We start from the raw sequence: 14,926 nt of genomic DNA, 5'->3' as shown, positions 1-14,926 counted from the left end.
ACCTAAATACGGCAAGCTGCCCCAAAGACTATTCAAAAATCATATCCCGAACCAAACATCCCAGACTCATCTGCAAATTGGGTGAAAAATGCAACAAGTGGTGAAAGAATCAACTTAGCCCCTCCTCACCAACTTACTTGTTGCAGATGGACCTATGTTTACAAGGGTATTAGCAGAACTGCCATCACACAGTCTTCTGGAGACCAAGTTCCATCTTCACATTGTGTCACACTATGTTAAATTTGACAGATTACTGTGCATCCACAAGATGTTGTAAGCCATCAGCAACAGCAAACTCTAGTTATATTCCTCTACAATCTGTAACCTCACAGCATGGCATGTCCCTCTATCATTACCACGGCAGGGGACTGTAAATATATACCAAGATGACCCTTAAGTACTGCTAGATTTCTTGTAAGTTCTACTAACAGTAGTTATCATAGGACACAGTAGCTTTGAGCAAGGGCGCTTATTTTATTCAACTCTTAACAACAAGGAACTTCCTACATTTGATGCTTACACCTATGATGACATACTTTACATCAGACTCCACAAGACTCCTTTACATAACCATCTATAAACTTACTACATGAATCAAGACTGTTTCTATGAACTGTAGACAAGTATTCCAAAGACAGCACCAGCTGTATTTAAAATCAAGATGCTAACCGGATGAAGCCACAATACAGTATTACATGCATGCTAAATAGTGGAAGTACACGTTACAGCCAAAGGCTTTGACATTCGATGATGGACAATAAAAATAGCCAGTGAAAGGAGCCGGTTCCATGAACATTTCTTTGCTCAATGATGGCAGAGGACAATACATGGGTGAAAAAGCCAAGTTTGAGGTGTTAAAACTGTTTGGATCCTTTTCTGGGGTCAAACCATTAAAGAAGCCATGTGTCAGTCAATTTAATCTACCTTAAGTGAAATCAAGAAATGGCCAAGGGCAATGGATACAGCACAGAAGATAGAACCCAATGATGTCCTGGTTATAGTGTTGAAGAAGGGTGCCCCAGAATCAGCTATAACTAAAGCCAAGCTGTTCCAATTCAGTTATAACACTGGCATTTATTCAACAATGTGCAAATTATTTGGTTTGGTTTATTTGATTCATTATTATTGTCACATGTACCAAGGTACAGTGAAAAACTTGTCTTGCATACCGTTCATACAGATCAATTCATTGAGGTAGTACAAGGTAAAATAATAACAGAATGCAGAATAAAGTGTAACAGCTACAGAGAAAACAGAGTGCGGATAGGCAATAAGGTGCAAGGTCATAAAGTAGATTGTGAGGTCAGGAGTCCACCTTATTGTACTAGGAAACTGTTCAATAGCCTTATAACAGTGGGATAGAAGCTGTCCTTGAGCCTGGTGGTAAGTGCTTTCAGGCTTTTGTATCTTCTACCCGATGGGAGAGGGGAGAAGAGAGTGTGTCTGGAGTGGGTGGGGTCTTTGATTATGCTGGCTGCTTTATCAAGGCAGCGAGAAATGTAGACAGAGTCCATGGAGGGAAGGCTGGTTTCCGTGGTGTGCTGAGCTGTGTCCACAACCCTCTGCAGTTTCCTGCAGTCACGGGCAGAGCAGTTGCCATACCAAGCTGAGATGCATCCAGATAGGATGCTTTCTATGGTGTATCGATAAAAATTGGTGAGGGTCGACAGGGACATTGCAAATTTCTTTAGCCTCCTGAGGAAGTAGAGGCGCTGGTGAGCTTTCTTGGCTGTGGCATCTACAGGGTTGGACCATGACAGGCTATTGATGATATTCACTCCTAGGAACTTGAAGCTCTCAACCCTCTCGACCTCAGCACCATTGATTTACACAGGAGCATGTGCACCACCCCCCTCCTGAAGTCAATGACCAGCTCTTTTGTTTTGCTGACATTGAGGGAAAGGTTGTTGTCATGACACCATGTTACTAAGTTCTCTATCTCCTTCTTGTACTCTGAATTTTTATTTAAGATACAGCCCACTATGGTGGTATCATCTGCAAACTTGTAGATGGAGTTAGAGCAGAATCTGGCCACACTGCCATGAGTGTATAGGGAGTAGAGTAGGGGGCTGAGGATGCAACTTTGTGGGGCACCAGTGTTGAGAATAATCGTGGCAGAGGCGTTGCTGCCTATCCTTACTAATTGCCGTCTGTTGGTCAGGAAGTCAAGGATCCAGTTGCAAAGGGAGGTGTTGAGGCCCAGGTCTCAGAGTTTGGCAATGAGTTTGCTTGGAATTATAGTATTGAAGGCGGAGCTGTAGTCAATAAACAATAATCTAATCTAGGTGTCTTTACTGTCCAAATGCTCTAGAGATGAGCGTAGGGCCAGGGAGGTGGCATCCGCTATAGACCTAATTGTCCAATAATGTCCACAAATTACAGAATAATTAGTCTTCGTAATGATGACTAAGGAATGACAGCTGCAAAAATCCATCTGGTTCATTTCAGGAATTGAAGCTCATCACTCTTACCAAGTTTGGCATATATGCAACTCCAGGCCCAGAGAAATATAATTAACTCTTAACTGCCTACTGAAATAGCCAAGCAAGACCCTCAGTTGTGCTAAGACCATTACCTAGAAAGAAAAAATTGATACAACTGGGAAGACATCCTTCATTAACCTAGCTACCAAACTTGTACAAGACAAAGTCACTCCCAGTCAAATCACCCTTGGAAAGTGTATCTCACAAACATCTGGAGCCTGGTACCCAAATTGTGAGAGCCAACCCACAGGTTATTCAAGCAACATGACATAATCATATTCATAGATTCATTCGTTGCAGACAATGTGCCAATTTGTTGAAGCTGAAACTCAGAATGCGCACACACCAAACAGCAAACTCAACATGCAATACCAGTCCTTGACAATTCCATAACCAATAGATTAGGTCAACAGTGCTAAAGACAAGGCTGAACGATGCCCAATGGTCAGCCAGAAAGATTTGACTGAACGTCCATCTCAGCTTCCTCCCAAGATGCCCATCATTGCAGAAGCCAGTTTTCAGCCAATTTGCTTCACTGCAGGTGCATCAAGAAACTGCACTGGATATAGCAAAGGCCATGGAAGACGACAACCCAGCAACTGTACTGAAATCTTGCACTCTAGCATAAGCTGCATCTCTAGCAGTTCAGTGGACTTACAACACTGGTGTCTACTCAACAATGTGGGAAAGGGCCAATATTCTATTCACAAGGAGCAGTGTAAATCCAAACTAGTTGCTTTCTGCTCAAGCATTCTAGTCTCAACTATCAGCAAAGTGACAGAGGGTGCCATCAACTGGGCTGTCAAGTGGCACTTACTCATCAATAACCTCTTGACTGATCCCCAATTTGGGTTTCATCAGGGGCAGACTGCTCCAGACCTCATTACAGCCTTGGTCCAAAGATGGACGAAGAAGCTGAATTCCAGATACGAGGTGAGAGTGACTGCCCTTGATATCAAGGCACCATACGACCAAGTGTGTTATCAAAAAGCCCTTGAAAAAAATCATGGGCATCAAGGCAAAAGTACTCCACTGGGGAGTCATCCCTTGCACAAAAGGAGTGTGGTTGCAATTACTGGAGATCAGTTATACAAATCCCAAAACATTACTTGCAGAAATTGCTCAGGGTTCGTCTAAGTTGCATCAACGATGACCTGCCTTCTATTGCAAGGTCAGAAGTGGGAATATTCACTGGTGACTGCACAACTTTCAGTTCCATTTGCAAATACCCAGCAAATGAAGCACTCTATGATGCAAGACCTAAACATTCAGACATGCCACCGAAGTGCCAAGTAAGTAGTTAGAATCTCTAACTATAGAGATTCTAACCACCTACGCTTGATAATAAATAGCATTACTTTCACCAAGTCCCCCCTCTTCAATATTGTGGAGGTCACCAACAACCAGAAACTTGCCTGTTCCAACCACAAAAATACTGTGAATACAGGAGCACATCAGTGACTGGATGTACTTCAGCAAATGTCTCACCTCCCAACATCCTAACCCCTTTCCATCATCTCCGAGGCACATCAGGAATGGTCTTCTCTTGCATAGACAAGTGCAGCCCCAACTAACTAAAGGACCTCAATACTATCCAGGTCAAAGCAGCCTACTCGATTTGTATGCTATCTGCCAACTTAAACAATCATTCCTTCCACTAGCAGAGAAATGCAGCTGCAGTATGCAATGTTTATAAATTGCACTGCAATGGCCCAGGCTACTCCAACTCCTCCCAAACCTGAAATGTCTTACCACCAAAGTCAACAATGGTAGCCGGGATATGGCACAATGCCATCTACATGTTCAACGCAATTCTCACTTGGAAATGTATTACAAATCCTTCATCATTACCAGGTCTAAATCATGCAACTCCCCACTAACAGTATCAGAAGGACTTCACTCTTTCAAAGTGATGGCGCTTCACCATCCTCTCAAGGGCAATTAGGGATGGACAATGAATGCTGGACTTGCCTGTAATCCCCACAACAGAAAAAAGAAACAGGCAACCTCTGCGTTATGGCCATTCAGATTACAGAAATTTGGCCTTACAGAATTCACAAATCACTATCTAAAAATTTGAGAAATGGAATATAATTTGCTCTCACAGAATGTGTGTGGGGAAACAAATGTAAGTAAAAATCAGCACAAATTATTTTTTTTTCAACTCATGTTTCTTGACACGTGCTCAGATAACGTGGTTTCATGTTACAGAAAATCATGACAGAGCTCGTTTTCTGGGAACACAAAGACCACTCATTATCTGAAAAACATCCACTGATGTATTTAGACGATGCAAACTGTATAAAATTGAAGGCTTTTTTGCACCTGTAGATGAAAATAGACTCCAATCTAATGATTTTAGTTGTAAGCACAAGTGAACTTGGTACAAATGCTATATTAATGCATATATAGAACATAGAACAGTACAGCACAATACAGGCCCTTCAGCCCACAATGTTGTGCCGACCTTTAAACCTCACCTAAGACTATCTAACCACTTCCTCCCACATATCCCTCTATTTTAAATTCCTCCATATGCTTATCTAGTAATCTCTTGAATTTGACCAATATACCTGCCTCCACCAGCACCCCAGGCAGCACATTCCATGCAGCAACCACTCTCTGAGTAAAAAACCTCCCTCTGATATCTCCCTTGAACTTCCCACCCATTACATTAAAGCCATGCCCTCTTATATTGAGCACTGGTGCCCTGGGAAAGAGGCACTGGCTGTCCACTCTATCTATTCCTCTCAATATCTTGTACACATCTATCATGTCTCCTCTCATCCTCCTCCTCTCCAAAGAGTAAAGCCCTAGCTCCCTTAGTCTCTCCTCATAATGCATACTCTTTAAACCAGGCAGCATCCTAGTAAAGCTCCTCTGCACCCTTTCCAACGCTTTCACATCCTTCCTATAATGAGGCGACCAGAACCAGACACAGTACTCTAAGTGTGGTCTAACCAGAGTTTTATAGAGCTGCATCATTACCTCACTGTTCTTAAACTCGATCCCTCAACTTATGAGAGCTAACATCCCATAAGCTTTCTTAACTACCCTATCCACCAGTGAGGCAACTTTCAGGGATCTGTGGATATGAACCCCTAGATCCCTCTGCTCCTCCACACTACCCAGAATTCTGCCATTAACTTTGTAGTCTGCCTTGGAGTTCGTGCTTCCAAAGTGTACCACCTCACACTTCTCCGGATTGAACTCCATCTGCCACTTCTCAGCCCAGCTCTGCATCCTATCAATGTCCCTCTATAAGCTTCGACAATCCTTCCACAACACCACCAACCTTTGTGCCGTCTGTAAACTTGCCAACCCACCCTTCTACCCCTTCATCCAAATCATTAATAAAAATCGCGAAAAGCAGAGGTCCCAGAACAGATCCTTGTGGGACACCACTAATCACAGCCCTCCAATCTGAATGCACTCCTTCCACAACAACCCTCTGCTTTCTACAGACAAGCCAATTCTGAATCCACACGGCCAAGCCTCCCTGGATCCCATGTCCTCTGACCTTCTGAAGAAGCCTACCATGCGGAACCTTGTCAAATGCCTTACTAAAATCTAATGCACTGCCCTCATCAATCTGTCTGATCACCTCCTCAAAGAACACTATCAGGCTTGTGAGACATGATCTACCCTTCACAAAGCCATGCTGGCTGTCCCTGATCAAATCATGATTCTCTAAATGCCCATAGATCCTATCTCTAAGGATCCTTTCCAACAGCTTACCCACCACAGATGCAAGGCTCACTGGTCTATAATTCCCTGGACTATCCCTACTACCCTTTTCTGAATAAGGGGACAATATCTGCCACCCTCCAATCCTCCAGTACTATTCCCGTGGACAACAAGGACTCAAAAGATCCTAGCCACAGGCTCAGCAATCTCCTCCCTCGCCTCGTGGAGCAGCCTGGGCAATATTCCATCAGGCCCCGGGGACTTATCTGTCCTAATATTTTCTAACAGCTCCAACACATCCTCTCTTTTGATATCAAGACGCTCTAGAACATTAACCTTACTAACACTGTTCTCAGCGTCATCAAGGCCCCTCTCCTTGGTGAATACTGAAGAGAAGTATTCATCGAGGACCTTACCCACTTCCATAGCTTCCAGGCACATCTTCCCACCTTCATCCCTAATCGGTCCTACCTTTACTCTCATCGTCCTTCTGCTCCTCACGTAAGTGAAGAATGCCTTGGGGGTGCCACATGGAATAATACAAGGACTTAAGCAGAAGCAAACTAATTATTAATGCAACTTCATTAAATTGTTGTAAACTTTCACTAAAGGCAAATTATGAAATTAATCATAGTTTTGAAATCACCTAAAAATACATCAGCCACAAAAGCTATATACAGAAGGATGAACAAATTGCATACTCACAAAATAAACTGCTCCAAAGCTGCCATGGCCAATTTCTCGCAAATCCACAAACAACTTTTCAGGATCTTCTCTGTAGAATAGTTCTGCTATTTCTGGGTCCTTTAGACTTCCAGCTCGACTGGTTGACGGCATCCTACTGTGTGGTTAGCCGTCTAACTATCTGGGTTCACGTTGTCTTAATTCTTGCTGCATCGGCATGAATGAGGCCTCTTGAACATAGACAACTGTGAAAGAAAATGTGCCCATTATGAAATATTCCTTTTAACAATATCTTTAAAAAGAAATAATATAAGGACTTAAACAGAAGCGAACTAAATAATGTTCTTCCTCTATAAATTACAACACTTAATAAGGTCAAGCCACACAATAACATAGTTACAACTCGCGCCAGACTCCCAAACAGAGACTCCAAATCTGAATCAAAGTTTTTGGTGGTATTCAAACATGCCTGTTATAATACAAATAGCTTGTGATGGTACTTTCCAAACCAAGTACAGAACAATGCTGCAAAAGGCTGCACAGTGACAAGAGTTCAGAAATGAGCTTCTAGGATTTTCTTTGACAAGGACGTGGAAATATAGGGAAGGTAAAAATACATCAGACAGGAGGACGCTGTAAACACTGTTATGCTGCATGTCCAAACAACACAACAGATGAAACGGTCTTCAATAACGTGAATTTACATGTTAAATTTACATGTGTACTCTTTAGTCCACAGAATCTAATGATCTAGTAATTACACAACAGGGATAACAATTTGGATTAATCCGAATACCTTGCATGATTTAGTCAGATTATTAATTGAAGTTTTAAATATAGACATACATATTTAAGTGGCTCTGACAATACTGCTTATATTTTGAAACACTGATATCCATTTCATGTCAGTGCTGAACAAATCAAGCATTTCTTGCCTCTCTCTACATTCCTTCTCTTTCAAACATATGAAATGGTCATGATCTTCTGGGGTAGTTTCACACTTACTACATCTCACATGATGAGTTTTATCTTATTCAGTTTAGTAATTTAGCTTTGGATGTTCTGAATTACACCAGCAGGACAAAGTCTCTGCCCATCTATTCTGGCAATTTAGTTTGAGTTTCTTGGATTAGGTAGATTAGAACATTTAACCTTATTCTCTGCAGGAGATGCAACCCAATTTTATGGATCTTATCATGGTTTAGACTCGTCCTAGTTATTTGTTGCCAGTTGTCTCCCAAGCCAACATACCTTCTGAAAATGGAAAATCAAAAACTGCCACAAAATTGTAAATGAAGTTTGTTCTTATTAGGCAGACCCCTGGGATCAAGAATGATTTGCCTTCACTTTTATGGGTTCTGAGGTGACTGATGAGGCTAATGCAGGAACCATAGACTCTTCCACAGATGTGGCAGTAGGTGCTCAACAAGGCAGCTGGGCAGGAAGCTTATAAGGTGGTGTGGCCCTTCCATCATTTATGTTGGGTTCGTGTGTGTTCTCAATGACATTCTGAATGTTTCTTCTCCACTTTGAATGGTCATGGGACATGGGTTCCTAAGAGTCAATGGGATGCTGCATTTTTTTTTTAAAAAGGCGGCTTTGGGCACATCCTTGAATTTTTTCCTCTGTCTGCCAGGCAATCTCTTCCCATTGCAGAGCTTGGAATTTAATGTTTCGAGTGTCGCGTGTGCCGATATGTTCAGACAGGCTTTCGTCTATTGAGGAAAAGAGTATTTGAAGATCATAGCTTTGACTGGCACAAAAATGGGGCTCAATCTTTAATCCGCTTTCTTAATTTTATATTCTATGCAAGAGTCCTGGCTTCTTCTTTAAATTATTTTTTCTATTGGAAAGACATCTTTTAATGACTGGATGCACAATTCCTTTTTAATTCTTCATCCCAACACCTAGTGTTTCCTGTTTAAATTTGTATAAAAGATTATATCCAAAACAAATTCTGGACTGAAGGTAATTTTGTACATATGGTGGACAGTTATATGGGCTAAGATCAATCAAAAGGGGCCAACTTATCTGATCTAATAGCATTTGCTCCAGATCCTAAATATTTTATTTGCTTTCCTGCATGCAAATGGAAAGGGTACTGGTGACAAAAACGTTAAAAAAACTGTTCCATTTGAAAGGAAATTCCTAATTTGCCCCTTGTCCAGTATGTTTGCTGCTGATGGTGAAAATAGATCTGATTCAGTTCTACAGCTGACACCCATCCTTAAACACCCACACCTTATACATCAGAGTCATGAAATCAAGTCTGCAGTACATAGCATTTTGGATTCAACAGCATCTATTGTTGCTGTAAACAATCTGTCTGATTTATTTTGATGAAAGCTGCCTCTATCAAGTTTCTACTTCTGTGGCAGCATCATCCAACAACAAAATAGAAGTCCATATGCGATTTCAAATACCTTATATTTGAACCAAATACAATTTCCTGTCTCTTTGAAAAATCAAGAGGATAATGAGACAAGCCAAAATATGAACCTGCTTTATTTCACAATAAATTAACCAAGTGAACCACTAATAATTGGACTCACTCAAGTACTTGCAACTTTTCTTTGCATAACAAGATATAATGCCATCAGATTCTGCCCAGCTTTGGGTCAGTTGTGGTTCAGATGGTGTCATTCTCTCCTGAATTAGAAAGCTATAAAGTTTCATGCCTGAGACTTCGCTGCAAAAAAAAAGGCAGTACTCCAATGGACTACCAAAGGAGTGCTTTTTTTTCCCCGGAAATGATGTCTTTGAGACCAGACACCAAACCAAGGTCCTGTCTGCTTAAACAGGTAGTTGAAAAAAGTCCTGGGGCACTGCAAAGAATGAGGGTGTTATATCCAAGAATTGGCCAACATCTAGCCTTCAACTGACATTACTAAAATAGATTTCTTGATCATTTTCACGTCATCGTTTGCGGATGCTTGTTGCATACAATTTGGCAGCTGTATTCCCCATATTGTAGCAGAGTATATTTCAAAAATGCTCAGTTGGTTGTAAATCGGCACTCTTTTGTCTTGCAATCATGAAAGGTGTATAAATGAAAGACTATTGTTTGATTTAAACGTGGTTTCTAACTATCCTTTAGAAGCTCGACTATTTTTATGCATCAAAACACCGAAGAGCAAGCTCTAACAAATTCAATTACCTTCAGAGCTCTCCTACTTCAAAAAGCCCATCTAACCCCACACCCCACCCTACCCCACAATGCAAGCGCATGTCTTTGTCCTGTTCCCTTTGGTCCTCAGCCAAAGTGATTAAACACTTTCCAATTCAACAGCTGTGCAATGTTTCTTGATTGCTGGTATTCTGATGAATTTATTTACAGTCTACAGAGAAATAATATCAGTGCCAGCTTATTAGTATCTTATCCAATGCCCCAGTCTTTTCTTAAAAATTTAAGTAAAGATTAAACCGAGTTCCATTTCTCCAATTTGTACCTGTAGAAAATGGTCAATAAAATCTTGAAAGACAACAGCACCAGCACATTGTACATCTAGGAAGTCTATCTGACCACAAAGGAAGCTTCACAGCCATGCCCAAATTCACCTCATGCTTCATTCATGCATATAATGTATTCAAGAATCACTGAAATAGTTTAGTCAACTTCCCTTTCCTATTCCAGGTTATTAACTACTGGGAACAGCACAGTTGTTATGTTTTATCTAACTCACCCCAAAACATACAACTTAATTCCACATCAATAACAGTTAACCACTGAATGAGCTCTAACCTTTTCATTTAATTCAAAGTAACTAGCTCCTTTGCACTGAGTTCTCTGGATCAACCCTTCATTGTAATTAAACAGCTTTACTGAACCACACGAGGCAAGTGTTCCTTGACTTTCTTCCCATGAAAATTAGGAAACAGATCATGCTGGAATATACTGGATTTGGACACATCTTTTCTTAAAGAGAATGTAATCAGCATTTAGCCAAGTCAAATTATCTAAATCTGCATTATCTTCAACCTCTAATTCAAACATTGAGAGAAAATTACCTGGCTGTAGAAAGCACTGTGCTTAAATATAATTAAACCATTGAAAATATTGCAAAACATAATGAATGATTAAAGTATTCTTTGTGCACATAAGAATAAATGATAATTAGACTATATTTCCAGAAAGTTATTTTGATTCTGAAAAATAACTTACTACATTTTTCACTGAACTTCACAAAATTTGCTGAACTTCACCATACTGTAGCACGAAATGCTTATAAAATGGCGATTATGAGTTGCACCCACAGCTTCTAATAATAAAAAAGTAACTGAAAATACTTCAAGCCCTTTTGCTGAACAATAGACAATATGATCATAGTCTGGATTTGGAGCAATGGGGGAGGAGAAGTCTTAAACACAGTAAAACCAAGAACAGTAAAGGAATGTTCCTGGAGTAGGATGATGTCACACTGTTGTATCTTTTCGCAGCATGGCTTTCTACAAAAGGACACTGTTGTTTAAGAACAACTGCTGCTATCCCAATATGCAGTTCTCCATACATCTGTTGATCTGGCTAGGAAAGTGAGCTACTAGAATGATATGAAGTCACATGGCACAAGGAGAAAGACAGCTGAGGGGATTATTCTTTGGCTTCCTCAGTGACTTTGCTTGTGTTTGACTTTATTGTTTGGCAAATGACTCCACAATGTCATCAGTAAGCGCAAGCTTTACTCACAGTAGAATGCCAACTCTGCTGATCCTGCCATTTGCACAGCACAACATGTGACCCAATGCTCTTCATTGTTATACTTAAAAAAATCTCTTTAGACTGTGGTCTCAGACAAGTAGTTAGCATTTCTGTTTTCCTTTACAATTCATTGAATTCTGAGATCTACATCTTTTTGTATGATTATTACATATTTAAAACAAAATGATCCAATATAAATTTTATTTTTATAACTAATGAAAATTCAAGTCCAGGATGTTTTTTTCTCATAACAAATACTAAAACATTGCCAATTAGTAAAGAATAAGTTCAATTAAACAAATACTAAAAAAAAACATTTGCCTCTTCTTTTTAAAAGAGCTTATAGATTATTCAAGCATTTTTACAAAACACAGTACAAGTTGACTCATGTAGACTACAAAATGTCTTTTGATAAACAGAGAAAATTACAATTGTGAGCAAATTACTTTAACATTTTACAGAGATTGCTTGGAGGAGCAAGACAAGAGCTAAGAAAACTAGGATTAACTGAGTGAATAAACTCTCCCAAATCTGAGCTATATATTTTGTAAAAAAGATAGAATCAGTTTCGTCAAAAGTTACAAGATAGCAGGATTGGGAAACGTTAGTTGGAGTTCTTTACAGACCTCCACTCAATGTGGTAACATAGAGGACGGTATAAATCACGAAAATAGAGTTGCATGCAGCAAGGGATAATACACCAATCAAGGTGGTCTTTAACTCTCAAATAAACAAATCAACAGTAATAATGTAGAGAATGAAGTGTATGTAAAACAGTTTTCTAGATAATTATATTGAGAAACCAGCTATTTTAGATCGAGTATTGTGCAAAGTTAAACAGTTAATTGATAATCTTATAATAAGGGGCCAACCAGGAAGAGTAATCATAATTATGAGAATTTTATGTAAAGATTGAATTCAATTACTTTCAATCACAAATCAGAGCCTTACATCTAAACCAAACAAATTGCAAAGGAATGATATGCAAGATGCCAATGGCAGATAGGAAACTATATTAAAAGGTCTAACTGTAAACAAGCAACAGTTAACAATATAAATGCAATATATATATCCCTTTAGTACATGAAAATGCAAGTGGAAAGGTGGTCTAGACGTGGTTAACAACTTCAAGACTTTTTTTTATGTGAAAGGAAAAGATTTAATGCATTCCTAAAAAGAGCAGCAAGCTTGAAGATTGGGAAAATTTCAAAATTCAGCAAACATGGACTAGAAAATTGATAAGGAAAAGCAAATATGACAGTAATCTAGAGAGAAACACAAGGAACTGTAGAAGTTTCTATTGTCTGTAGGAAGGAAAAGAAGAACAAAAGTTAGTGGGGAATTACATTGGGGAGTAAGGAAATGGCACTGAAACTAAACAAATACTGTGTTTCTCTTCATGGTAAATGACACAAAAACCTCTAAAATAATGGAAAACAACAGGGTAAGTGCAAGTGAGGAGATGAAAGAAATTACTTGTAAAAATATTGGAGAAATTAAATGGGATTGAAAGCTGAGGAATCCGTGGACCTAAATGTTTTGAAGAGGTAGCTATGGAAACTGTGGCTGCATTGGTTGCCAGTGTCCAAAATTCCCATAGAGCTTAGAATGGTTCTCACCCACTATTTAGGAAAGGAAGGAATGAAAAAAGGGAAACCACAGGCCAGTCAACCTAATATCAGTAGCAGGGAAATGCTAGACCTATTACTAAGGTTGTGGTAACATGACACTTAAAATAAAAAGGATCAGAATGGAAGAAAAGGAAATCAGGTTTGCTAAATTGGACAATTTTCTGAGTTTGTAACTATCAGAATAGATAAGGAGCAACCTGTAGATGTGGCTGAGTTGCAGGTCTTCTGAAAAACAAAGTCAGAGTTGTACAGCATAAAATAGGCCCTTTGGCCCACTGCACCTATGCTGACCAACATAGCCACTTGTACTAATCCCACCTGCCTGCATTAGCTCCATATGTCTCGATCCCCTGCTCATACAAGTAGCTGTCAAGAAGCCTCTTAAATATTGTTACTATTCCTGCCTCCACCACCTCCTCTGGTAGCTCATTCCAGATACCAACTACTCTGTGTGAAAAATTTGCCTCTCACATCCCCTTTAAACCTCCTCAAACCTAAACTTTAGTTAAACAATAACAAATGCCACGGAGAAGTTCAAATGTTTAACTGAGGTCTAGATGATCAAAAAGTCATCAACTGTGATAAGCAGACTGAGGAACACCAGCAGGTATATTTTAAGTTCCACCAAGTTTTCTTCTTTAACAGGAAACCTTTTTAATGAAACAACCTTTCAAAACCAATATTCAGGTTATTCAGCAAACTTGTGGAGTTGTGTGTCTTGACTTCATAGGCAGATGGCTCTTATTCTAGCCAGAACATATTGATAATGACTCTTGAAAAGCTTGGTAACTCTGGCATTCATCAGCTGAGATAAGTGGTGTTCAGATACAAGCAAATTCCAAATTCATTGGGGGATAATTTTTTTTAAGTATGCAGACCATCCTTCATAAAGGTTAATTCAGACCTTGATATCTTAGTCTAAGTCAATGAAAATCCCTCTATTATCAGGTCGTAAGTGAATATGCAATCTAATGCACAATGTTTGCACAACGTGCAATTTCATTTTAACTCCTCAGATGAAGATGATATGCATGCCTACGGGTAACCAAGTCTAGAAAATATTATAGCATGGGCTCATAGGTGTTAAATAATAATCACATCATATTAATGTCCAGCAATGACCACTTCCAACAAGAGAAAACCTAACCACCTCTTCTTAACATTTAACAAGTCTTGCAATCAACATTCTGGGAATCACATTAACCAGAAACTAAACTGAACCAGCAACATAACAATTGCAGCTACAAGCACAGGTCAGAGAGTGGGTACTCTGCAGGCTGTGACTCAAGTCCCATCTCCTGCTTTCGCCAGTCACAAGAATGATAAAACGCTCTCCATTTGCTGATTGAGTATTGTCAGTGCTGTGCTCAATTAATTCAATGCCATGCAGGTCAATGGAGCTAAAAGCAACACAAACACTATTGATGCATTGTAACCTCCCTTTTTGACATTTACAAAAAACTACAGCAACCAGCCAAGGTTTCTCTGACAGCATCTCCCAAACTAGAGTCCTCTTATCAAAAGGAAAGTATAGGAGAACCTTCCAAATCCTCTTCAAATAACATGCTATTCCGACTTCCCCCAAGGTGCAACAACAATGTTCAAGTTATGCCAAAAGAATTCAACAAATCTTCAAGAGAATCTTACTTCGCTGTCGGCAGCAACTGCAAATTCTAGGCCACTGAAACATCGAGTGCAGTAAAGAACAATCTTTCATGGTGAATGCAAATTGCTCTACTGAAGAT

The 14,926-nt window shown here is 39.7% G+C and overlaps 1 protein-coding gene across 2 annotated transcripts in view; it reads right to left on the bottom strand.

Moving 5' to 3' along the window:
- The window catches only part of taok1a (TAO kinase 1a), a 131,983-nt gene that overhangs the window by 61,747 nt on the left and 55,310 nt on the right, over positions 1-14,926 (bottom strand). For both annotated transcript variants that reach the window (XM_052035181.1, XM_052035182.1), the window contains exon 2: positions 6,876-7,099. In XM_052035181.1, coding sequence (XP_051891141.1) covers positions 6,876-7,007 — 132 coding nt within the window. In that variant the 5' untranslated portion in view covers positions 7,008-7,099. The remainder of the gene's footprint in view (positions 1-6,875; positions 7,100-14,926) is intronic.

The sequence above is a fragment of the Pristis pectinata genome, chromosome 21, assembly GCF_009764475.1.
Source record: "Pristis pectinata isolate sPriPec2 chromosome 21, sPriPec2.1.pri, whole genome shotgun sequence".
NCBI classification, from domain to species: domain Eukaryota; kingdom Metazoa; phylum Chordata; class Chondrichthyes; order Rhinopristiformes; family Pristidae; genus Pristis; species Pristis pectinata.
The sequence above is the reverse complement of the archived record's forward strand: the minus strand, read 5'-3'. Positions and strand labels throughout refer to the sequence as shown.